This window comes from Furipterus horrens, unplaced genomic scaffold (genome assembly GCF_987537825.1).
Source record: "Furipterus horrens unplaced genomic scaffold, mFurHor1.1.pri manual_scaffold_17, whole genome shotgun sequence".
NCBI classification, from domain to species: domain Eukaryota; kingdom Metazoa; phylum Chordata; class Mammalia; order Chiroptera; family Furipteridae; genus Furipterus; species Furipterus horrens.
The window spans coordinates 51,746,922-51,773,704 of record NW_028327187.1 but is presented as its reverse complement, the minus strand read 5'-3'; the positions used below and the strand labels follow the sequence as shown (position 1 = coordinate 51,773,704).

The window sequence follows — 26,783 nt, the reverse complement described above, 5'->3', positions numbered from 1 at the left end:
AGAGAGTGGAACACAGCTACAAAGGGAAAATCACAATGAATAAATGCCTATCAATAGGAACCTTAAATGTAAACGAATTAAGTGCTCTGATAAAAAGACAAAGAGTAACTGAATGGATAAGAAAACATGACCCACATATGCTCTCTACAAGAGACCAGTCTCTGAACAAAAGGTGTCACAGACTAAAAGTGAAGGAGTGGAAAAAATATATTTCAAGCATATGGGCATTATAAAAAAAGTGTGTTAACAATACTTAAGTCAGACAAAATAGGTTTCACCACAAAGGTTATAAAAAGAAACAACGAAAGACATTTCATAATACTTAAGTGAACAGTTCATCAGAAGATATAACCCTTGTAAGCATATATGCACTCAACATAGGAAGATCCAAATATACAAGGAAAATCTTGGAGGGCCTCAAGAAGGATATTGGGACTTCCAGTCAAGATGGAGACCTAGACTGACACGCTTTGTCTCCCTCCACAACTAAGAGGGAAGACAACTACCGCAGAACTAGAAATGACCAGAAGTTCCAGACAATAAAGATACACGGCAGTCCAACATATGAAATTATAAACAAGTGGTGCTCAGCCAGATGGGTAGGAGGGGCAAAGCTGGGGTGGAGAGATCAAGCTGTGATGCTGGCAGTAGCTGCAGCGATGGCGGCAGGACTGCAGTAAGCACAGACACCTGTATTTAAGGGTAGGCAAGAAGCACCAGGGGAGCACCCCCAGCTGCAGTCCAGACCCGTCAGTTCGTGATTCCAATGCCAGGGAAGGCAGACCCCTATTGCCTCGGACTGTTGGACCCAGAGAATGTGGGGATGGAGGAGGAGGCACCCAGTCTCTCAGCGGAGAGTGAACAGCAGGAATCTATCTTGGATCCCCACTCCCACAGAAAGTGCCACAGTTTGGTGAGAAGGGTTGCCTGGTAATGAAGAGTGCATGGAGCTCTGCCCCTATAGCATAGGAGGTGTGACAGCCCTGCTCAAGAAGGAAAGGTAAACAAACCTGTCAGGATGGCAGGATAATGATAGAGATACCAATCACACAGCTGACCAGAAACCAAATACACGAATTAAGGGATGAACAGGTAGGTAATCTTTCTGGGGGTCAGTTCAGAGCTATAGTTATAAGACAGCTTACAGAAATAAAAGCGGAACTTAAGACGTGGAAGGAATGAAGGCTAGTCCTGCTGAAATGAATGAAAACATATATGAAACAAATGTTGAGGGAAGGAAAACCAGGGATCAACTCACCAAATTGGAACATAGGGAAGGAACAAACAGTCAACCAGTACAGAAAGAGGAGACAAAAAGTGAAGAAATTGAGAAGCTCAGAAACCTCTGGGACAATTACATGAGAGCAAATATCTGAATTATAGGGTTGCCAGAAGGTGAAGAAGAAGAACTAGAAATTGAAAAATTACATGAAAAAATAACGAGGCAGAACTTTCCTTAACTTGGGGAAGGAAATAGACTTACAGGTCCAGGAAGCACAGAGAGTTCCAAATAAAATGGACCCAGAGAGAACCACACTAAGACACATTATAATCAAATTGTCAAAAATTAAAGATAGAGAATCTTAAAAGCAGCAAGAACGAAGAGAATTATGTACAAAGGGGTCCCAATTAACTATCAGCTGATTTCTCAAAGGAGACTCTGCAGGCAAAAAGGGACTGGCAAGAAATATTCAAAGTAGTGAAAATCAAAAATCTATGACCATGATTACTCTAGCCAGCAAAGCTGTCATTTAGAATTAAAAGGCAAAGTAAAACTGAAGGAGTTCATTAGATACAAACCACTGTGATATGAGATGTTAAAGGGCCTTGTTTAGAAGGAGGAGAATCAAAACTATGAACCTTAGAATGAAAACTGTATCACAACAACCAAAAACAGAAGTTAGGGAACAAAACAAAGGCAAACTAAGTAGGCAATGAAAGTGGAAAAAAATTATAGGTATGGGGAACACATTCAGGGGAGGTCAATGGGGAGGGGAAAGGGAGGAAAGGAAGGGAGGTGATGCAGGAATTAAGAAGCATATTAGGAGAGAGTGGAGCAGACAAGAAGATGCTGAAAAGAACTATATGCACAACCAATGGGCATGGACTAAGGGAGAGAGACAATTGGAGGAGGGGTCACTGGGTGGAGGGGAGCAGAGAGAAAAGTAATTGGCACAACTGTAACAGCATAATCAATAAAACATATTTTTTTAAAAAGGATATTGACAGCAACACATTCATAGTAGGAGTCTTAACACAGCATTGTCAACAATGGATAGATCTTCCAAACAGAGAAACAAGGGTATTGTGGAATTAAACTGCACTCTGAATTAAATGGACTTAATTGATATATACAGAACCTTTCACCCAAAAGAGGCAAAATATACATTTTTTAAGTGCACATTTAACATTTTCAGAGATAGATTACATGGTAGGAAAAAACCAAGCATCAATGAATTCGAGAAAATTGAAATCATATCAAGCATCTTCTCAGATCACAATGACTTCAAACTATAAACGAGCCTCAAGGAAAAAAACAAAAAAAATCATTTAAATTCATGGAGACAGAATAACATGCTATTAAACAATGAATAGGTTAACAATGAGATCAAGGCAGAAATAAAAAATTTCTGGAAACAAATGAACATGATCACACCCAAAACCTATGATACACAACAAAGGCAGTCCTGAGAGGAAAGTTCATAGCAATACACGCCTACCTAAAAAAGATAGAAGAATTTCAGTAAACAACCTAACCCTACATCTACAAGAACTGGATGAACAATAACAAAGTCAGAGCAAATAGAGGAAAAAAATAATCAAGAACAGAGCAAAATTTAATGAAAGACTAAAAAAACAATGCAAAGATAAATAAATCCAGGAGCTGGTTCTTTGAAAAGGTAAACCAAATGGACAAGCCTTTAACCAGACTAATCAAGAATAACAGAGAGAAGACCCAAATAAATAGAAATAAAAGAGGAGAAATCACAATTGATACCACAGAAATACAAAGGATTGTAAGAAATTGCTATGAATAATTATATGCCGAGAAATTTAATAACCTGTATAAATTGGACAAATTTCTGGAATCACTTGATCTTATAAAACTGAATCAAGAAGAAGCGGAAAGCTGGAATAAACCAATAACAACTACTGAAATGAAGCAGTAATAAAAAAAAAACTCCTGTCACACAAAAGCCCTGAACCAAATGGCTTCACTGGTGAATTGTATCAAACATTTAGGAAAGAGCTAACTCCTATTCTTCTCAAACTCTTCCAAAAAATTCAAGAAGAGGGAAGACTCCCTAACTCTTTCTGTGATGCCAATATTATCCTATTTCCAAAACCTGGTCAACACACAACAAAGAAAACTACAGGCCTATGTCGATGATGAACATAGATGCTAAAATCCTCATCAAAATATTGGTAAACTAGATCTAACAACACATTAAAAAGATAATACACATGATCAAGTGGGATTCATCCTAGGGATGTAAGGGTGGTATAATATTTTCAAATCAATAAATGTAATATATCATATAAAATAAAAGCCAAAAATCACATAATCATATCGCTTGATGCTGAAAAAGCATTTGGTAAAGTATAGCACCCATTTATGATAAATGCTCAACAAAGCGGAAATTGAGGGAGCATGCCTCAACATAATAAAGGATATATACAATAAACCTGCAGCCAACATCATACTCAATTGGCAAAAACTGAAAGCTATCCCCCTAAGATCAGGAACAAGACAAAGATGTCCACTCTCTGTACTTCTATTCAATATAGTTTTGAAACTAGTACTTGCAAAAAAATAAATGAAACTATACCACCAACTTATACCATACACCAGAATAAACTCAGGATGGATAAAAGACTTAAATGTAATCCATTGATACCATAAAAGTCATAGAGAAAAACTTAGGCAGTAAAACCTCAGATATCCCACGCAGCAAACTTTTTGCCAATATATCTCCTAATTCTGGGGCAATAAAGGAAAGAAGAAACAAATGGGACTAAATAAAGCTAAAAAGTTTCTGCTCAGCTAAAGAACACATCTGCAAAATGAAAAGGGACTGAACCGTATGGGAAAACATATTTGCCAATAATACCTTGGACAAGGGTTTAATCTCCAAAGTATATATAGGACTCATGTGACTCAATACCAGAAAGATACAATCTAATAAAAAATGGACAAAGGACCTGAAAAGATACTTCTCTAAGGAGGACATACAGAGGGCCCATAGGCATATGAAAGGATACTCAACATCACTAGCCATAATAGAGACGCAAATTAAATCTACAATGAGAAACCACCTCGGACTTGTCGAATGTCCATCATTAAGAAATCAACAAACAAGAAATGATGGCAAAGATGTGAAGTAAGGGAAGCTTAGTTCACTCTTGGTAGGAATGCAGACTGGTATAGCCACTGTGGAAAACAGTATGGAATTTCCTCAAAAAACTAAAAATGGAACTGCTTTTTGATTCAGTGATTATGCTGCTGGGATTATACCCAAAGAATCCTGAAACCCCAGTTCAGAAGAACCTATGCACTGCTATGTTCATAGCATTGCTACTTACAATAGCCAAGTGCTGGAAACAGCTTAAGTGCCCAACAGTGGATGAATGGATCAAAAAAAATGTGGTTCATCTACAAAATGGAATACTATATAACAGAAAGGAAGAAGAAACTCCTACCTTCTGTGACAGCATGGATGGAATTGGAGAGTATTATGCTTAGTGAAATAAGCCAGGCAGCAAAAGACAAATGCCATATGATTTTACTTAATACAGGAACCTAATGAACAAAACAAACAAAGGAGAAAAATAGAACCAGAGGCATGAAAACAAGGAACAGACCAACAGTGATCAGAGGGGAGTGGGGAAGGGGAGAAGGGTGGAAAGAAGGGGAAGGGTCTAGTCAAGGAACTAATATAAATGACCCATGGACATGGGTAACAGGGTGGGGATTGACTGTGGGAGGAGGGTAGGCAGGGAAGTGGCGAACAACAGTGGAAAAATGGGACAACTGTAATAGAACAACAATTATAAAAAGTAATTAAAAGAAAAAGAAGAGAAAAAGCATTTAAGAAAGAACCAAACATTTATCAGACTACTCATCTATGCCGGATACCAAACTAAGCAATTTTGTATGTATTTTTCTAGTCCATGTAAGTTAGTAATTGGTAAATATTTTTATCTTACTTTTTCCACAATAGCACCTCTTTTGTATACATATGATTACAAAGTAAATATTGGTGTTAAATAGCATAAACCTAGTCATTGTGAGTCAGTTACTCACATTGATATTTGAAGATTAAAAAGATGGTGAATTATGTCCCTAAGAGAGTTGTAAGGAGGAAAGGGAATATACTCTAGTTTCCACTCTTTGGTGCTTAATAAATATCTTCAAATAAATGAATGCTACTAATTATATATTAAAAAGTTTGAGGCATATCTCAAGAACATATTCTATTTTAGGTTACAAAAAGTTCACTAGCATATTAAAGTGTTTTAAAGTTCCGGAGTAAAGAACCTGTTTGTTTTGCACTACTATATTCTCAAGTTCCATCTGATTATGTAACCCACTTTTCTCTTAGCAGAACACATTTTATAGTATCCCTCTTTATCCATGGGTTTACTTTCTATTTTTTGCTTTATCCATAGTCCATAAAACTTCTGAATTTTCCAATAGAAAATTCATAAGTTTTAAGTTGTGTGCCACTCTGGGTACCATGATGAAATATTGCAGCGTTATGCTCCATCCTATTCAAGATATGAATCATTCCTTTGTCCATTGTATGCACACTGCATACACTATCCATCCATTAGTCACTTAGCAGCTATATCACCAGAAGGTCAGTAGTTGCATGACACTATGTCACAAGGCCTACATAATTTACCTCACTTCATGTATCACATAACATTATCACAAGAAAAAGGGTGGGTACAGTATACTAAGATATTTTGAATGAGAGATATCATATTCATATAGTACATTTTTTTTATCCTCACGTGAGGAGAGTCTTATTAATTTTAGATAGAGGAGAAGGGATGGGGAGAAAGAGGGAGATAAATATTAATGTGAGAGAGAAGCATCGATCAGTTGCCTCTTGCACATATCTTGACCAGGGACTGAACATACAACCTAGGCATGAGTCCTGACAGGAAATTGTATCTGCAAGTTTTGGGCCGCAGGACGATGCTGCAACCGACAATGTTTTGTTGCACTGTCTGTGAGTTTTTGCCTACGTTGTCCTTCAGCTCGCTGATCCGATTTTCTGCTTCCTCTAGCCTGTTTTTAATTCCTTCTACTGTGTTCTTCAATTCAGAGATCGTATTCTTCATTTCCTCCTGGCTCTTATTGATAGCTTCCATGTCCTTTTTGATGCTGGTATAATTCTCAGTAAGTTCCTTATAGTTCTTCTGGAGTTCACTGTAGTTTTTCTGGAGTTCTTTGTAGTTTCCGCTAAGCTCATTGAGCTTCTCCATAATCCGTGCTTTCAATTCCATATCTGATAGTTGGCTCCCCTCTATTTCATTTAGCACTCTTTCTGGGGACTCTACCTTTCCTTTCGATGGGGGGTTGTTTCTCGGTCTCCCCATTTTTTGTGACTCCTATTGTTTGTTGGTGCTTCTTAGAATGATCTGCACTTCCTGGATCTGCCCCTGGTGGCGTCAGATCCTGTACCAGTCTGGGCCTAGGCAGCCTGTTGGAGACTTCCAGGGATCTACTGCCTTTGTCTGGCTTCTTAGTTGTTAATCTCTTCAATCTGTGATTAGCCGTCAGGCTTAAGGACCGTGGGTGTGGCAGCTTAATTCCTGTAGGCAGGGCCTTTGCTTCCCCTCAGGCTGACGCCACTTGGCCGGGAATGGTCTGCCTGCAGTACTGGGGATGAGTCAGCACTGGGACCTGGCTGGCCGCTTCCCCAGCTCTCCCCTCAAAGCCACCACACCAAACTCTCCCCAAGCATCTCCAGTCCTCTCTGCCTTTCCTCCGCTTGAGCCCAGGGTAGGTGGGGGCCAAAATATTTTTGTATGTGATCTGCTTAAGAGCTCTTTTTCTCCAGCTGTTTCTCTCCGGCTAGCAAGAAACCCTGTGGCTTTTCAATTTTCTCAGCTGGATACTATTTTACTTTCCACTCTGTTGCTGTAGGCTGGGAAGCTCAGCTGGGGGTTTAGACCCTGCCCCTCTCAGGGGGAACCCCCAGCTGCTGAGCTGTTTCTCAGTCCCTTCAGCTGCCACCCGTGTGAGCCCAGCCAGCCCTTCCGCGTCTCCGCACTCCCTACCGGTCACGTTGTGATGTAGCGGCCTTTTCTGTCTCTCCGTGGTTATAAGACTTCTCTCCAGCTGGTGTTCGGTTGGTTATTCCAGATGGTTTCTCCAAAATTACGTTGTAAATCCAGACTAGTTCTGGGAGGAAGTTAGTGTAGCTTCCACTTACTCCTCCGCCATCTTGTTTTTCATGGTCACACATTTTAAAACGTAGGGAGGGACACCTGGGGAGCATTTCCAGCTCCTGACCAGACCGCACATCTCACAGTCCCACCCTCAGGGGAAAATCAAGTCTCATTGCTTCTGACTGCAAACCACTGGGTATTGGGGCAGAGGAAGAAAAGATAGTCTTTTCAATAAATAGTGCTGAAAGAATTGAATATGAACATGTACAAAAATTGACTTTGACTCATTGCTTGAACAGTATATAAAAGTTAACTCAAAATTGATCATAGTCGTAAAGTTAAACCTAAATCTGCAAATCTTTCAGAATAAATCATAAAATTAAATGTTTTTGTCCTTGGTTTAGTCAGATATTTCTTAAATTTGACACCAACACTGTGAACGATAAAAGACTAATTGTATTTAATAAAAATTAAAAACTTGTTTTTTTTCTGAAGACCCTGTTAAAAGAATGAAAAGAGAACCCACAGTCCAAGAAAAAAGTATTTGTAAATCTCATATCTGATAAAAGTCTTGTATCCATTTAAAGTCCCTTTATGTCTTTCTGTGGCATATTAGCTCTTTTGTTTTTAGTACTGAGTAATATTCCATTGTCTGGATATCCCACAGTTTCTCTATTCATTCACCTATGGAAGGACATTTCAGTTCCTTCCAAGTTTTGGCAGTTCTGAATACCTGTGTGCAAGTATTTGCATGGACATAAATTTACACTACTTTGGATAAGTACCCAGGAGTGCTGTTACTGGATCATATGGTAAGAATATGTTTAGTTTTGTAAGACAACCCCAGCTGTTTTCCAAAGTGGAAGACATTCCCACCAACAATAAAGGACAGTTACTGCTGCTGCACGTCTTTGTCACATTGGTGTTGTCAGTGTTCTGGATTTTGGCCATTCTAATGGGTGTGTAGTGGTATCTCATTCTTTTAATTTTCATTTCCTTGCTTCCATGTGTGGAGCATCCTTTCATATGTTTATTATATCCCTTGGTGAAATGTCTGTAAAAGCCTTTTGCCCTTTTTAAAATCATGTGTGTTTCCTTCCTTTTGAACTTTAAAAGTATTTTGTGTATTTTGGATAATAGTCTTTCATCCAATGTCTCCTTTGCAAATATTTTCCCAGCCTGTGGCTTGTATTCTCAATCTCTTGAAATTGTATTTTTCAGAGCATAACTTTTTAGTGTAATGAAGTATAGGCTAGTAATTATTTTTCCATGTATTGTGCATTTGTTTCTCTATCTAAAAAGTCATCACTGTATCCAAAGTCATCTAGGTTTTTTCCTATATTATCTTCTAGTTGTTTTATAGTTTTGTGTTTTACATTTGTGTCTCTTATCCATTTTGAGTTAATTTTGTGAAGTTGTAAAGTCTGTGTTTAGATTAATTTTGGCAAGGAAAGTCTAGCTGTTCCAGCACCAATTGTTGAAAAGATAAATTTTTGTGAGTGATGCTTACGCTCACTATTTTGATTGTTACACATGAGAGGGGATCCAAAAAATACAATTTATTTTAAAAAATTGTGCATTTATTCTTACATGTTAAAACTTCATTCACCTTCAAAATACTCCCCATTTGATGCAATACACGTATTGAGATGCTTTTCCCACTGCTAAAACAGTTTGTTAACTCGTCGAATTTGATGCTGTTTAGTGCTTCTGCCATTTTTTTTGTTTCACCTCTTCCACATGGGCAAAGTGTTTTCCTTTGAGGACATTTTTCATCCAGGGAAATAAAATAAAGTCACACAGGGTGAGATCAGGTGAATAGGGAAAGTGGCGATTGGGGTCATTGCTATTTTTGGTAAAAAACTAATGGACAGTCAGCATGGTGTGGGCAGATGCATTCATAAGTCACACATTAAGAAACTGTCAAACTTCCGGCCAAGATGGATGGCTAGACAGACACGCTATGTCACCCTCCACAACTCAGAAGAAATACAACGACCTCAAAAGTAGAGACAACTAGGAGATCCAGAAAATTGAGCTGCATGGAAGTCCAACAAACAAAGTTATAAAGAATACTCAGCGAGGAGAATTCCGGCCAAGATGGAGGCCTAGACTGACACGCTCTGTCTCCCTCCACAACTAAGAAGGAATACAACTAACACAACCACAGAAATAATCAGAAGTTCCAGAAAATAAAGCTACATGGAAGTCCAACATATGAAGTTATAAACAAGTGGTGCTCATCCGGACGGATAGGAGGGGCGAAGCTGGGGAGAGAGGTCAAGCTGTTCTGTTGGCAGCAGCAGCAGCGACAGCGGTGGGCCAGCGGTAAGCACAGACACCCATATTTAAGGGGAGGCAAGAAGCACCTGGGGAGCACCTCTGATTGCAGACCAGACCCATCAGCTTGTGATTACAAAGCCAGGGAAAGCAGACCTCCATTGTCTTGGACTGTGAGGCCCGGATGGGGTGGGGATGGAGGAGTAGGCTCCTGGTCTCTCAGTGGAGAGTGAATGGCAGAAACCCATCTTGGACCCCCACCCCCGCAGAAAATGCCACAGTGTAGTGAGAAGGGTAGCCTGGTTGTGATGAGTGCACGGGGCTCTGCCCCCTATAGCATAAGAGGTGTGACAGTCCTGCCCAGGAAGCAAAGGGAAACACAAAACTGTCAGGGGGGCACAGATTATGATAGAGATCCCGGTGATATAGCTGACCAGACAGCAAATATCTAATCTAATGGACCAAAAGATAGATAATCTTTCTGAGGCTCATTTCAGAGCTTTGGTTATAAAAATGCTTACAGACCTAACAGCAGATCTTAAACAAGACGGGGAAGGAATGAAGTTTAGTACTGCTGAAATGAGCAAAACCACATATGAAACTAGTGGCAAGGGAAAGAAAACCAGGGATCAAATCAACAAATTGGAACATAGGGACAGTCAACCAGTGCATAAAGTGGAAACAAAAAGTGAGGAAAATGAGAACAGGCTCAGAAACTTATCGGACAGCTATGATTGGGCCAACATCCGAATTATAGGGGTTCCAGAAGGTGAAGAAGAAGAACTAGAAATTGAAAAATTATGTGAATAAACAATGAAGCAGAACTTCCCTAATTGAGGAAGGAAATAGACTTACAGGTCCAGAAAGCACAGAGAATTTCAAAAAAACTGGACCCAGGGAGAACCACACAAAGACACATTACAATCAAAATGTCAAAAGTTAAGGACAAAGAGAGAATTTTAAAAGCAGCAAGAGAGAAGAAGAGAATTACATACAAAGGGGTCCCAATAAGACTATCAGCTGATTTCTCAAAAGAAACTCTGCAGGCAAGAAGGGACTGGCAAGAAATATTCCAAGTAATGAAAAGCAAAAACCTACAATCACGATTACTCTATCCAGCAAAGCTGTCATTCAGAATAGAAGGGCAGAGAAAGTGCTTCCAGGACAAAGTAAAATTACTGTTATATGAAAAGTTAAAGGGACTTGTTTAGGAGAAAGAGGATCAAAACTATGAACATTAAAATGAAAACTGTATCACAACAACCAACAACAGAAGCTAGGGAATCAAAACAAAGGCAAACTAAGTAGGCAATGAGAGTGGGAAAATAATTATAGGTATGGGGAACATATGGAAGGAGGTCAGCAGGGAGGTGGAAGGGCAGAAAGGGAGGGAGATGGAACAGAAATTCAGAAGGATAGTAAGAGGGAGTGGAGTAGACAGGAAGACGTTGAGAAGAAGAATATGCACAACCAATGGGCATGGACTAAGGGGGGGGGACAACTGGAGGGAGGGGGTACCTAGGTGGAGGGGAACAAAGGAAAAAGAAATTGAGACAACTTTAACAGCATAATCAATAAAGCATATTTTTTAGAAAAGTAAAAGGGAAAAAAAAAGATACTGAGAAAGACAGGTAGTAGGGGTGGAGAGGACGCAGAGTGGTGGAGGCAGTGGCAGTGGCAGTAGCAGTGCCAGGCTGGTGGAAAGCAAAGTCACACATTTTAAAAAGTTGGGTGGACACCTGGGGAGTGCTCACAGTACCAGACCAGACCACACAGCTCATGGTTCCAGCACTGGGGAAAATAAAGCCTCATTGCTTCTGACTGAGTAAACCAATGGCAGTTAGGGCTGGAGGAAGAAACTGCCAGTCTCTCAGCAGAGTCCGCATGTTTAAAGGGCCCCCACAGTCCTAGAATGTCTGCAGACCACCCACTGTGGGAACAATGGCCTGGGCAAAAGCTAGAGGGGGGCCAGTCCCATATGAAAGTGCCTGGAAAAGGGGCAAGTGCTGGCCAAGTGGCATTGTTCCCTCTCAGGCCCCTCTCGCCGCACACAGCGCCACAACATGGTGAAATGGGTCGCCCATAGTGACAAATACCCAAGGCTCCACCCCTTACAATGTAACAGGTGTGACAGCTCTACCTAAGACACAGAGGCAACAATCACAGGAGGCTGTCAAAATGAGGAGACAGAGAAGTGTGACCCCAAAGAGGGAATGGATCAAGGTTTCAGTGGGAGAACTAAGTGATGAAGAGATAACCAACCTAACAGGTGGAGAGTTCAAAACACTAGTGATAAAGATGCTCACAGACATGACAGACATGCTTGAGTATGGCAAACACATAAGGGAAGAAGTGAAGACTATGCTAAATGAAAAAAAAAATCACACAAAACCAATGGTGATGGGAAGGAAACCAGGGTTTAAATCAATGCTTTGGAAAATAAGGAAGAAAAAAACAGTCAACCAGTACAGAATGAGGAAATAAGAATTGAAAAAAATGAAAGGTTAGGAACTTCTGGGACAACTTTAAATGTGCCAACATCCAAACCATAGGGGTGCCAGAAAGAGAAGAGGAAGAGCAAGAAATTTAAAGCTTATGTGAGAAAATAATGAGGAAAAACTCACCAAATTTGGCTAAGGAAATAGACATACAAGTCCAGGAAGCACAGAGAGTCCAAAACAAGCTAGACCCAAAAAGGACCACACCAAGGCATATCACATTTAAAATGCCAGAGTTTCAAGATAAAGAGAGAATCTTAAAAGCAGCAAGAGAAAAGCAGAGAGTTACCTACAAAGGGGTGCCTATAAGACTATCAGCTGACTTCCCAAAAGAAACTTTGTCAAAAAGAAGGGGCTGGCAAGAAATATTCAAGATGATGAAAAGCAAGGACCTACAACCAAGATTACTTTATCCAGCAAAGCTATCATTTATAATGGAATGGCAGATAAAATGCTTCCCAGACAGGGTAAAGCTAAAGGAGTTCATCATCACCAAGCTATTGTTATATGAAATGTCAAAGAGACTTAAGAAAAATATCAAAATTATGAACACTAAAATGACAACAAACACAACTATCAACAAATGAATCTAAAAAATAAAAACAAAATCTAGCTAAGCAAATGATAATAGGAACAGAATCATAGGTATGGCGATCATTTGGAGGGTTATCAGTTGGGAGGCGGAAGGGGGAGAAATGGGGAAATGGTGCAGAGACCTTCAAGCATAATTGGTTGGTACAAAATAGACAAGGGTAAATTAAGAATAATATAGGAAAGGGTGAAGACAAGGAACTTATATGCATGACCTATGGACACGAACTGAGGAGGGTGGGATTGCTGGAGTGAAGGGGGATACTGGGCAGAGGGTAGAAAAGGGAAAAAAATTGGGACTACTGTAACAACATAACCAATAAAATATACTTAAAAAAAAAGAAATTGTCAAACACATTTAAAGAGTCTTCAATAATATTCACTGAAGCTGAACGCAGCCTCTAATTACAGTTTATAGGTATATAATTTTATTGATACAGAATTAACCTTTTTAGCACTCTTCACTTTTAATTTCTAGTTTATTTCTTTCTTATTTTTAGCCCAAATAGAAGTTACGCTTTTGAGGAAACAGCTCTCTTTTAGCATTATTCTCAACTTTGGCAGAGATAGGCTCTAAATACCAGTGGAGGTCCCAAAATGTAGCTGTTTCCACATATGGAAATTCACTAGAACTAAATTGTCTTTTTCTTCTAGACTCCTTTTTGACTGACACTTGTGATCACATTTCTACTACCAGTTCTACCGGGAATGGGCTATGTAATGATTTGAGGCAATCCAGAACTAATTTTTTTTACATCTTTAACTTCTCTCTCTTTTCATTTCCTTCCAAATTATTAGGTTGAGGTTGATGAATACTAAGTTATCATAGTTCTATGACTAATTAAAATAAAGAGAGATACTTATAGAAAATGCAATATGTCAATAAGAATTGTTAAAGCTATAAAAATGTTTAGACCTACCATTAATTAGTTAAAATTTGCTTTATTTCCTTCAAAGTAGTAAGTGGAAACTTACCAGAATAGCCTTTTCAAATTATTTATACTTATTATAGTATGATTCAACATAACAAGGAGTTTATTCAGTACAAAATTATCTGAGCTATCTGGACCAAACTTAGTAGTAAACAAAAGTGCACTGTACTTTAACCTCTAGAGGAGTGTGCCTCCAGTGAATGGCCCATTATTTGTCTTGTGGATATGGGTGTTTTCTCTTTCTTAGGTGCTGCCTAGGCTGTCACTGTGGATAAGATCTAGAGAGAGGGTTCATAGATGCGGTCCAGAGTCTCTGGGCAGAGACTCCATCTTTAAATCTTAGGAAAGTAGAGGAAATGCTTGCAGCCCTGCAGCTGGGCATGTGTCCGAAGCTATGAGCCCTTGGAGTTCTTAAATTTAGTCATAGTAAATTTACTTTCTCTTGGGGTTCACACTCTTAACCATGAATTGCAGTATGCAAGATAATTAACACTAATGTGTTGCTCTAATGATATATGAATACACATGGAGGGTCTGCTACCCCACCTATCTGGCTGTAAAGATATGCACATCAAGAAACCTTACTGTATAGATGCTAATAAGATACTGATGAGTGGACCTTCACTTGTAGGTAGGCAGCCTTAATTTGCTGGTATTGATAAAGTTTTATGGTCAAAACTGGGACTTGAGTCACAATTCAAATAGTAATTCTGAGTAGAGGAATTATTGGTGATTGTCTCTTTATTTTTTGTTTTCTATGATAAACATGTATTTATTTTTTGTATTGCTTTTATAATCAGGAAAAATATAAAAATTTTTAATGTTCTAGGTAAAGTCTTTTCCTGGCTAATGAATTTTTATTCTGGGTAAACCAGCAACTCTTCTACTCTACAACAAATCGGAAAGCTTCTCTGATTTTTTTTTTTTTTTTTTTTTTACAATTCTTCATCCCAGAACCATATTTATTTCATTTAACCTCTTCAGATCTGGTTTCCTGGATTTATTACCAAATTTCCTGCTAAACTCCTTTTTTAAGTATATTTTATTGATTTTGTTGTTACAGTAGTCCTAATTTTTTTCGCTTTGCTCCCCTCTGCCCAGTACCCCTCTTCCCTCCAGCAATGCCACCACCTTAGTTCATGTCCATGAGTCATGACATAAGTTCTTTGGCTTCACCCTTTCCTATATTATTCTTAATTTACCCCTGTCTATTTTGTATCAACCAATTATGCACCATTTCCCCATTTCTCCCCTTTCTGCTTCCCAGCTGATAATCTTCCAAATTATCCCCAATCCTATGATTCTGTTCCTATTCTGGCTTGCTTAGTTGGATTTTGTTTTTATTTTTAGATTTAGGTGTTGATAATTTTGAGTTTGTTGTAATTTTAATGTTTATAATTTTGACCTTTTTCTTTAATTAGTCCCTTTAACATTTCATATATTAATGGCTTGGTGATGATGAGATTTTTTAGTATTACCTTGTCTGGGAAGCACTTCATCTGTCATTCAATTCTAAATGATAGCTTTGCTGGATAGGGTAATCTTGGTTGTAGGTCCTTGCTTTTCATCACATTGAATACTTCTTGCCAGTCCCTTCTTGCTTGCAAAGTTTCATTCGAGAAATCAGATGATAGTCTTATAGGCACTCCTTTGTAGGTAACTCTCTGCTTTTCTCTTGCTGCTTTTAGCATTCTCTCTTTGTCTTTAACCTTTGGTTTTTTAATTATGATGTGTCTTGGTGTGGTCCTTTTTGGGTCTAGCTTGTTTGGGACCCTCTGCGCTTCCTGGATTTGTTTGTATATTTCTTCACCAAATTAGGGAAGTTTTTCTTCATTATTTTTAGTTTTCCTTTATTTTTTTCTTTTTCTTTATTTTTAAATAATTTATTTATTTGTTTATTTTCAGAGAGAGGGGAAAGGAGAAAGAGAGGGAGAGAAACATCACTGTGTGGTTGCCTCTCACTTGCGTCCCCAACTGGGGACCTGATGTGCAACCTAGTCATGTGCCCTGATTGGGAATCGAACCAGTAACACTTGGTTTGCAGGCCGATGCTCAATCCACTGAGCCACAGCAGACACAGCTTAGTTTTCCTTTATTATTTTTTCACATAAGCTTTCAATTTCTTGCTCTTCCTCTTCTCTTTCTGGCACCCCTATGATTTGGATGTTGGCACGTTTAAAGTTGTCCCAGAGATTCCTAAGCCTCTCCTTATTTTCTTCAATTCTTGTCTCTTCATTTTGTACTGATTGACTGTTTTTTTCTTTCTTATGTTCCAAGTCATTGATTTGAACCCTGGTTTCCTTCCCTTCACCATTGGTTTTGTGTGGATTTTCTTTTATTTCATTTAGCATAGTTTTCACTTCTTCCTTATGCATTTGCCATACTCAAGCATATCTGTCAAGCCTGTGAGTATCTTTATCATCTGTGTTTTGAACTCTGCGTATGTGAGGTTGGCTATCTCTTCATCTTTTAGTTCTCCCACTGGAACCTTAATCCGTTCCCTCTTTTAGGCCACACTTCTTTGTCTCCTCATTTTGACAGGCTCTTATGTTTGCTTGCCTCTGTGTCTTATGTAGAGCTACTGCTCCTTTTATCTTATAAGGGGCGGAGCCTTAGGTATTTGTCAGTATGAGCGACTGGTTTCACCATGTTGTGACCCTGTATGTGGGGGAGAGGTCTGAGAGGGAACAGTGCTGCTTGTTCAGCACTTGCCCCTTTTCCAGGAACTTCTCCCACTTCTGTATGGGACTAGCCCTTCTCTAACCATTGCCCTGACCTTTGTTCCCAGAGTGAGTGGGTCTGTGGACATTCTAAAACTGTGGGGGCCTTTTAAGCAAGTGGACTCTGCTGAGAGACTGGCAGTTTCTTCCTCTGCCTCAACCCCCTTTGGTTTGCACAGTCAGAAGCAATGAGGCTTGATTTTCTTCGGTGCTGAGACTGTTAGCTGCACAGTCTGGTCTTGATCTGGGTCTGGGAACACTCCTCAAGTGTCCCTCCCAACTTTTTAAAATGTGTGACTGCACTTTCCACTGGCCTGCCACTGTCACCACCACATCACGTCCTCTCCACTCCAGCTCCGCACCTCCTCCCTGTCTGGATGAGTATTTCTTCTTTATATCTTTGTTTGTTGGACTTCCATGCAGCTTGGTTTCCTGGACCTTCTGGTTGTCTGTAGTTTTGAGGTAGTTGTATTCTTTCTTAGTTTTGGAGGGAGATACTGGGTGTATGTCTAAGCCTCCATCTTGGCCAGCAGTCTCTCCTGTTAATCTTTTGATGTCAGAATGTTTAAACCTCACTTCATCACTGAGATTACATTACCATGTACAAAATAAATTCAGAGTAATGTGCATTTTTCCACTCATATCTTAAAGATTTTCCCATATTAGTGGATACTATGAATTTTGTACTATTAAATGTTTTCTCTAGATAGTTGTTTGATCCTTTTGAATCTCAGCAATTCCTGTACTTGAAAACTCACAGATGGTCTTGCCTTTTATTTTTGTTCAATTGCAGGGGGAAAGAGGATTTCCAGGTTTGGAAGGCCATCCAGGTTTGCCTGGATTTCCAGGTCCAGAAGGGCCTCCAGGGCCTCAAGGACAAAAGGTATGTGCCATGTTGCCAACCAGTAATACCAGAGGAATTATTCCACCTCAATGTGGAAGTAGGTGTCAAATCAACTAAGAAGTTACTGAATTATATGTAAAAACTAATATTTAAATAAAACAATAGAATAGTCCAAAGTCTATCATTGTTTTTTTTTTTTTTTTAAGACTATTACTGCCATATTCAAATGTTTTTGGAAGATGTTAATTGTATGTGGTTATGGGGATTCTTAACAAAAATTAAGTTCTGTCAGGATATTAGCTGGACTGAAGAGAGCTGAACTGCGAGGTGACAGAGTAGCTGATTAAGACAGCCAAAATGAAAGTAAAAGTCAAACTTTTAGTCACTTACTGTGATAGTATAAACAAAAACTTAAACCAGAGAAAATACCGACTTCCCCAGTGTTCCATTTTTCCTTATGGAAGAGCACCAGTGAGGGTCGGATGGATCAGCACAGACATGGAAAATTATTTCACTGCTGAAGGAGCTTAAGACAAAAATCTATTGCTGTTTTTTTATGGAACTTGGGTGGGTTGGGAGAAGGGAAAGGGGAAAGAACTAGGAGTGGAAAACTACTAATCAGAGTACAAAAAATGTGTCCTCAAGGATCTTCCTTCCCCCATTCCCATGTCTTTTCATTCAGGCTCTAGGGGACTGTCAATGCAGATATTCATAAGTGTATGACCAGTCAGGGGGCACCAAGTCTTGTGTGAGATTGGCAGCTTTCCCCTCTGAGGCCTACCATAAGGCCTTTGTAATTGTTTGTGTTTGGGCCTGAAAAATCACATGTAGGATGTTAGCCAGGAGTCTCAGACTGCTCAATTTCATCACTTGATATTTTAGAACCTGAGTGAGAAACATAGGCTACCGCATCTTGGGCCTGGATGGGCTAGATGCTGAGGAACTATGTCAAAAACTGAGTAATTACCATAGTTTGAGGCCAGAGTGGATCATTGTCATGATTAAAATTATTCCAACTCTTCCTGGGTGATTGAGTTTAACCATGAGTCCCAACTATTGCAATACCAGGGATAAATGGTTCATAGGTCACTTGATCTACTTTAGAGAGCCCAGAGGCTTTTTTCTTAAGCCCTGTGATGGACATTTCTACTTTGCCAGTTTCAGTGATCTATGTTCAACACAAAGTGCTGGCAATAGCAAGACCTCTCCTTGGCTGGCCAGCAGAAAGTTGAAGGCTATGTTGTTATCCAACACTACTACTCGGGCCAAGGAGTTGAGGCCACCCTGTTGCACTTCCAAAGCTGAAGTAGTATCATTAATGACCTCAGTAGAAGTAAATGACAGCTTGCAAGCTATGTTTTCTAATTGAATGACCCTGACAATGGAAAAAGTTGCCTGGAGCATATACATGAGCAATATCACATGACAAATCTCCTGAGTAACTAGAGTCTACCTGGTTTTGGAGTTTTCCTTTTATTCTATTTAGTGTGGTATGCTCAATGGGACAGAATGGTTTGAATATTTGGAAGTTTTTTTTTTTTTTAATTAATGCCTCAAATGTAAATGTTACATTGATAGAAATGTCAAAAGCCTGGTTTTTGTAAAGAAATAACACTCCAGTGGGGAAACTCCCAGTGCTGGGAGTGCAAAAGTCATTGACTAACATGGGTCAATCAGCCAGAAGACCTTCCTGGTGGATAGAGTCCTTGAGTGGAATTGGAAAATTTGTGGAAAGTGGGGACAAGTATAGGAAACAAGAAGGCTACCTTTTTGGAGGTTAAAAAAAAAAAAAGCCTAAATAGCAGATCCTATATCTCTTTTCCCAGAAATTTTAGTTAATCCCATCTCAGACAGAAATTAGTTGACAGGTGAGGAGGCATTTTGTTTCTATAGTGTCAGAGTCAACTGTGGCAGTGCATCAGGTTCAGTGTAATAAGGTTGAGGTATCTGAGTTACTAAAAAGTTCTTTGTTTAAAGACATGTCTATTTATTGCATTTAGTGGCAGAGCAATCAGACATTAATCTGTGGATTGGGTAGTAGGTGACATATACAGCAGTTTGTCAAATTTAGAGTGGTGACAACTACCCAGGGCAGGTATTTCAAAGAATTTCGTGAAGTGAACGTCATACAGGTCATTTTGTGGGAGAAAAAGAAGAGAGAATAGATCCATATGCCCTCCTTCTCCAATTTCCAGGCTCATGGACCTGAAGGTGCTGTCATCCTATCAGTTGTTAAGACTTTTCCCCATTGATTGCAATGTGGGCAGTCTCTCCTATACCATGAGCAAGGATAGCATCTTATATTCATGTTAAGACAGGGAATGGGAAGAGATAATAATTAATTGTAAGACTGGGAGAATGTCATGTTTTTTTAGAAATGTCCCTTTTGGTTCATTGCCCTTTTCCATTTGTCTTAGGTAGCCTGGTGAACTGATACATGAAAGGGCCTATTCTGTTCATTTTCCTGGAAAGTAACTTTGTTTTGAAATTCTTAACTTTTTCCCATGTAATAGTGGTACATCATGTCATTAGAGTATTAAGGAAATCAAATGGATACTCATCAGGCGGTCCTCCCAATAAAGGGGGAAGTTAATTTAAATGCATAACTACTTTTTAACACTTACATATACCAGAGCATAGATTGTAGGGGTATGGCTGAGTGTGATCTCTGAGGAGGTAGCAGTACCTGAAGGTAGTTTTGTTAGATTTAGGACAGAATCGTCGGCGTCGTCGGCAGCCGTCCGTCTCGAGAGACGATGGTGTAGCTTCTTAAGAGTCTATCTGCACCGCCGAGAACGGCTGTGCAGTCCAACTCGGGAGTGACACGGTATCTGTCTCCTCCCGTGTTGAATCGACATCTTGCGATGACGCTGGAGTGTCCTCTCCAGTGAAGCTGAAGCTACAGAGCCTGGGCAGGGTGATATGGAGGGTCTGCTGTTGCCCATGCAGCAGACCCCCCCTCTCTTCGCAGCTGAAGGGTCCAAGGGAAAGACGGAGTCGATACAGCTTGGCTTCAGGTGCGCCGCAGGAGTTGTCGGTGTTGACTACAACGTCAAACCGCCTTAGGGACTCCGGCTCTGGATTTTCTGTCGGGGTTTACTCCCTTAGCCTTTCCCCTGAAGAGGTATGCCGCAAGGCAGCGGAGGTTTTTTGGAGTCAGAGTTTTCCTTCTCTGATGTACCCTGACTGGAAGATCGAACCAGCGACACTTAGCTCGCAGGCCGACGCTCAATCCACTGAGCTAAACCAGCCAGGGCATCCTTATGTCTAATGATTATTTCCTTATGTCTAATGAGGTGCAAAAACAGTAGAATACTTCTTGTGCATCCAGGAGTAGCACAGAAATAGCAGAGATGTGAAAGAGTAAAATGGATGAAATTGAACACTAACTCAGCAGCAATTCATACAAACTATTGGCATAGGATGTTTCAATGGACTCCAGTATAAGCTCCCTGTAACTTAGGCACAGTCTTGTGAAAATTAGTGGGAAGTGCAATCAACTGAGAGAAAATTTCAGCCCTGTTAGTAAAATGAGTGCTTTGAAATAGAAATCAAGAGTCCAACTTTGGCAATGCATCGGGTTCAGTGTAATAAGAAACCATAGAAAAATAAAGTTTCATTTTTTGCATCTGAGTTTACCTGGAGTTAAGGGCTCGGTTTCATTTACACCATGCTTGCTGAGAGGTAGTTAGTTGTGTCAGATTTAAAAAGTTAAACATCATAATTCCTTTGGAATAACAACATTAACTGGGACTATCCTATAAGTACTATGATGATTTTTAAATGTTTGGTTGTATGCAGTTTAAATTTAGAAAGCTGTCCAGTTTTTCTTGCTTTGATTCTACTTCAATGTTCATAAATTGAAAAGGTGGACTGCTTGCCAAAGTTTTGAGTTCTGGATTTGAAGCACTCTGTGTTTCTGTCTCCACTATGGCTTCATGCTTCCCAACATAGCCGAATTTATACTTTTTATGTAATTGGGTATTATGGTACATGTGTATAATAAAATATACATACATATTAAATCAGTATACTCTCATATATGAAAGTAAAATATATGAAACATATATACATGTGAGTGTATGTACAAAATTTTCCAAAGAATTGATCTATTATTAAAAATAAATTATTTTTGTAGATATATATTTACTTTATTCAAAACAAATTAACATAAGAAGATATACAATGAGTCCAGCAATTCCACTGCTGGGATTATACTCAAAGAATCCTGAAACACCAATTCAAAAGAACCTATGCACCCTTCTGTTCACAGCCACAGTATTTATAATATCCAAGTCCTGGAAACAACCTAGGTGCCCATCAGTGGATGAATGGGTCAAAAAACTGTTACATTTACACAGTGGAATACTACGCAGCAGAAAGAAAGAAGGAACTCCCCTACCTTTTGCAACAGCATGGATGAAGCTGGAGACTATTATGCTTAGTGAAATAAGCCAGGCAGCGAAGGACAAATACCACATGATCTCATCTAATACAGGAACCTAATGAACAAAACAAAAAAATTAGCGAAATAGAACCAGAGGCGTGGAAACAAGAGACTAACAGTGACCAGAGGGAAGGGGGAAAGGGAAGAAGGGCGGAAAGGAGGGGAAGGGTTTAGTCAAGGAACTAGTATAAATGACCCATGGACATGGACAACAGGGTGGGGACTGACTGTGGGAGAGGGGAGGGTGGGCAGGGAAGGGGAGAGCAATGGGGGAAAAATGGGACAACTGTATTAGAACAAGAATTTTAAAAAAATAAGAAGATATAAAATGAAAAATGTCTCCTTTCCACCTTTGTCAATTAGCCACTGAGTTCTCCATATTTCTATTACGTACCCATCTATGTTATTGTCTTGCAAATATACCCAAGAATGTTTATCAATATATATGCAAATATAAATATATATATGCACATGCATGCATATATACACACAGAAACACTTTTAATCACTTTCATTTATCAAATGGTAGTATATTTAACACATTTTATTTATTTGTTTGTTTGTTTGTTTGTTTATTTATTTATTTGGTTTTTCAATTACAGTTGTCCCATTTTTCCCCCATTTCTCTCTCCCACGCAGCCCACCCCTTCTCTCACAATCATATCCCTCCCTGTTGTCCATGTCCATGAGTCATTTATACACGTTCTTTGACTAAACCCTTCCCTTACTTATCCCCCTTCTCTCCCTCCCCCTTCCCCCCTATTGACTGCTATTCTGCTCTTTGTTCTATTTAGTTCTTTTTTGTGTGTTGTTCTTTAGTTTCCTGTATTAGGTGGTATCATATGGTATTTTTCTTTCTTTGCCTGGCTTATTTCACTAGGCATAAGTCTCTGTAGTTTCATCCATGTTGTTGCAAATGGCAGGAGTTCCTTCTTTCTTTCTGCGACATAGTATTCCACTGTGTAAATGTACCACAGTTTTTTGATCCACTCATCTACAGATGGGCATTTAGGCTGTTTCCAGCACTTAGCTATTGTAAACAGTGCTGCTATGAACATAGGGGTGCATAAGTTCTTTTGAATTAGTGTTTTGGGATTTTCGGGTATAATCCTAGTAGTGGAATCGTTGGTTCAAAAGGCAGTTCCATTTTTAGTTTTTTGAGGTAATTCCATACTGTTTTCCATAGTGGCTGCACCAGTCTGCATTCCCACCAACAGTGCAGTAGGGTTCCCGTTTATCCACATCCTTGCCAGCACTTGTTGTTTGTTGATTTTTTGATGATGGCCATTCTGACTGGTGTAAAATGGTATCTCATTGTGGTTTTTATTTGCATCTCTCTGATGGCTAGTGACGTTGAGCATTTTTTCATGTGCCTATGGACCTTCTGTATGTCCTCTTCGGAGAAGTGTTTGTTCAGGTCCTTTGCCTATTTTTTAATTAGGTTGTTTGTTTTCTTGATGTTGAGTCATATCAGCTCTTTATATATTTTGGAAATCAGTCCCCTGTCTGTGATGTCGTTGGCAAATATCTTTTCCCATATGGTTGGTTTCCTTTTAATCTTGCTGATATATTCTTTTGCTGAGCAGAAACTCTTTGGTTTGATGTAATCCAATTTTTTATTTTTTTCCTTTATTTCTCTTGCCTTAGGAGATGTATCTGTGAAGATATTGTTATGTGAGATATATAAAATTTTTCTGCCTATGTTTTTCTCTAGGACTTTTATGATGTCATGGCTTACATTTAAGTCTTTGATCCATCTTGTGTTTATTCTCATGTGTGAGTTGGTGGTCTAGTTTCATTTTTTTGCAAGTCCCTAACCAGTTCTCCCAGCAGCATTTGTTAAAGAGGCTCTTCTCACTCCATTTTATGTTCCTTCCTCCTTTATCAAATACTAGTTGACCATAGAAGCCTGGGTTAGTTTCTGGACTCTCTATTCTGTTCCACTGATCTATATGTCTGTTCTTATGCCAGTACCATACTGTTTTGATTACAGTGGCTTTGTAGTATTGTTTGATATCTGGTGTTGTGATTCCTCCTGCTGTGCTCTTCTGCCTCAAGATTGCTTTTGCTATTTGGGTTCTTTTTTGGTTCCATATGAATTTTTGGAGTATTTGTTCTAGGTCTGTGAAATATGTCGTTGGTATTTTAATAGGAATTGCATTGAATCTGTAAATTGCTTGGAGGAGTATGGCCATTTTGATGATGTTGATTCTTCCCATCCAAGAACATGGTATTTCCTTCCATTTATTTGTATCTTCCTTAATTACTTTTTTCAATGTTATGTAATTTTCAGAGTACAGGTCTTTTATCTCTTTGGTTAAGTTTACTCCTAGGTATTTTATTTTTTTGTTGCTATAGTAAATGGTATTTTCTTTTTTGTCTCTGTCTCTGATATTTTATTGTTGGTGTACAGAAATGCCTTAGATTTCTGTATATTTATTTTGTACCCTGCGATTTTGCCAAATTCACTTATTATATCGAGTAGTCTTTTAGTGGAGTTTATAGGGTTTTCTGTGTATACTATCATGTCATCTGCATATAATGATAGTTTTACTTCTTCTTTCCCAATTTGGATGCCTTTTATTTCTTTTTCTTGTCTGATCGCTGTGGCTAGGACTTCCAACACTATGTTGAATAGGAGTGGAGAGAGTGGACAGCTTGTCTAGTTCCTGAGTTCAGGGGGAATGCTTTCAGTTTTTGTCCATTAAGTATGATGTTGGCTTCAGGCTTCTCATATATAGCCTTAATTATGTTAAGGTATGCTCCCTCTATTCCCATTTTGCTGAGTGTATTCATCATAAATGGGTTAACACATTGTTTTACCTTTGCTTTTCACTTAAAATATGCCGTAGATATCCCATATCAGTATGCACAAAACCTCCTCATTTTTTTATAACTGCATTTTATTTCAGTGTGTAGATATAGCATAATTTATTATGACAGTCCCCTAATGATGATTAATTGGGTAATTTTAAATTTTTTGTTACTACAGTGTTGCTAAGATACACAATTTAAAAAATTTGAATTACAGTTTTCTTTCAATAATATTTTGCATTTGTTTCAGGTGTACAGCATAGTGGTTAGACAATAATATACTTTACAAAGTGTTCTCCCCAATATTTTTGGTACTCACCTGGTACAAAATACATAGTTATTACAATATTATTGACTATGTTCCCAGTACTGTACTTAATATCCCTGTGACTGTTCTGTAACTGCCAATTTGTTCTTCTGAAACCCTTCACCTTTTTCACACAGTAAGATATACAACTTTAATAGTTTTATTTTCCCCAGTAAGGTATTATCTCTGTAAGATTACTAGAGGTGGTATTGCTAGATCAGATGATACATATATTTATTGTATACCTTCATGGATATTGCCAAATTGCCCCACATGAAGTTATATGATTTATTTTTTGCCTGTCTTATTTTCCAATTAGAGTTAACTTTCAATATTATTTGTATTGGTTTCAGGTGTACAACATAGTGGTTAGACAATAATATTGTATGATTTAATTACATGTTTGCTTTGGTTTTTATTATTGTTTATGCTGTTACAGTTGCAATTTTTTCCCCTTTACCCAATTCTGCTCAGCTTACCCCCCAGTTCCATAGTCAGTCCCCACACCATTGTCCTGTATATGGGTCCTTCATTAATGTTCTTTGAATAATCTCTTCACCCTCTTTCAAACTGTTCCCACATCCTTTCTTCACTCTTACCGCTGTCAGTCTACTCCATGATTCTAGGCCTCTGGTTCCATTTTGTTCATTAAAAATTTCTCCTATAAGTGAGATCATATTGTATTTGTCTTCACCAACTGGCTTATCTCACTTAGCATAACAGTCTCTGGTTCCACCCATGCTTTCACAAAAGGTAGGAATTCCTTCTTTTTCCTGCTGCATAGTATTGCATTGTGTAAATGTAGCACAGTTTTGTTTTGTTTTTTTTTCCTTTTAATGTTGAATAGTATCCTTTTTTTGTGTGTGTGAATTTAAAAATTTTATTTTATTTTTTTTTATTTTGGTTTTTCAATTACAGTTGTCTCCTTTTCCCCTAATTTCTCTCCCCCACCCAACCCACCCCCTCTCCCGCAATCATATCCCTCCCCGTTGTCCATGTCCATGAGTTTTTATATGGGTTCTTTGACTAATCCCTTCCCTTACTTATCCCCCTTCTCTCCCTCTCCCCTCCCCCCTATTGACTGCTATTCTGCTCTTTGTTCTATTTAGTTCCTTTGTTTGTGTTGTTCTTTAGTTTCCTGTATTAGGTGATATCATATGGTATTTTGCTTTCTTTGCCTGGCTTATTTCACTAAGCATAATTCTCTCTAGTTCCATTCATGTTGTTGCAAATGGCAGGAGTTCCTTCTTTCTTTCTGCTGCATAGTATTCCATTGTGTAAATGTACCACAGTTTTTTGATCCACTCATCTACAGATGGGCACTTAGGTTGTTTCCAGCACTTAGCTATTGTAAACAGTGCTGCAATGAACATAGGAGTGCATAAGTTCTTTTGAACTGGTGTTTCAAGATTCTTCGGGTATAATCCTAGTAGTGGAGTCGCTGGTTCAAAAGGCAGTTCCATTTTTAATCTTTTGAGGTAATTCCATACTGTTCTCCATAGTGGCTGCACCAGTCTGCATTCCCACCAACAGTGCACTAGGGTTCCCGTTTCTCCACATCCTCACCAGCACTTGTTGCTTGTTGATTTGTTGATGACGGCCATTCTGACTGGTGTAAAATGGTATCTCATTTTGGTTTTTATTTGCATCTCCCTGATGGCTAATGATGTTGAGCATTTTTTCATGTGTCTATGGACCTTCTGTATGTCCTCTTCGGAGAAGTGTTTGTTCAGGTCCCTTGCCCATTTTTTAATTGGGTTGTTTGTTTTCTTGATGTTGAGTCATATCAGCTCTTTATATATTTTGGAAATCAGTCCCCTGTCTGTGATGTCATTGGCAAATATGTTTTCCCATATGGTTGGTTTCCTTTTCATCTTGCTGATGTTTTCTTTTGCTGAGCAGAAACTCTTCAGTTTGATGTAATCCCATTTATTTATTTTTTCCTT

At 38.9% G+C, this 26,783-nt stretch overlaps 1 protein-coding gene across 1 annotated transcript in view; it reads left to right on the top strand.

Annotated features, from left to right (window-relative positions):
- The window catches only part of COL4A5 (collagen type IV alpha 5 chain), a 375,000-nt gene that overhangs the window by 105,249 nt on the left and 242,968 nt on the right, over positions 1 to 26,783 (top strand). Inside the window, exon 3 of the mRNA XM_090265360.1 lies at positions 17,219 to 17,308. Within this exon, the coding sequence (XP_090121486.1) occupies positions 17,219 to 17,308 (90 nt within the window). The remainder of the gene's footprint in view (positions 1 to 17,218; positions 17,309 to 26,783) is intronic.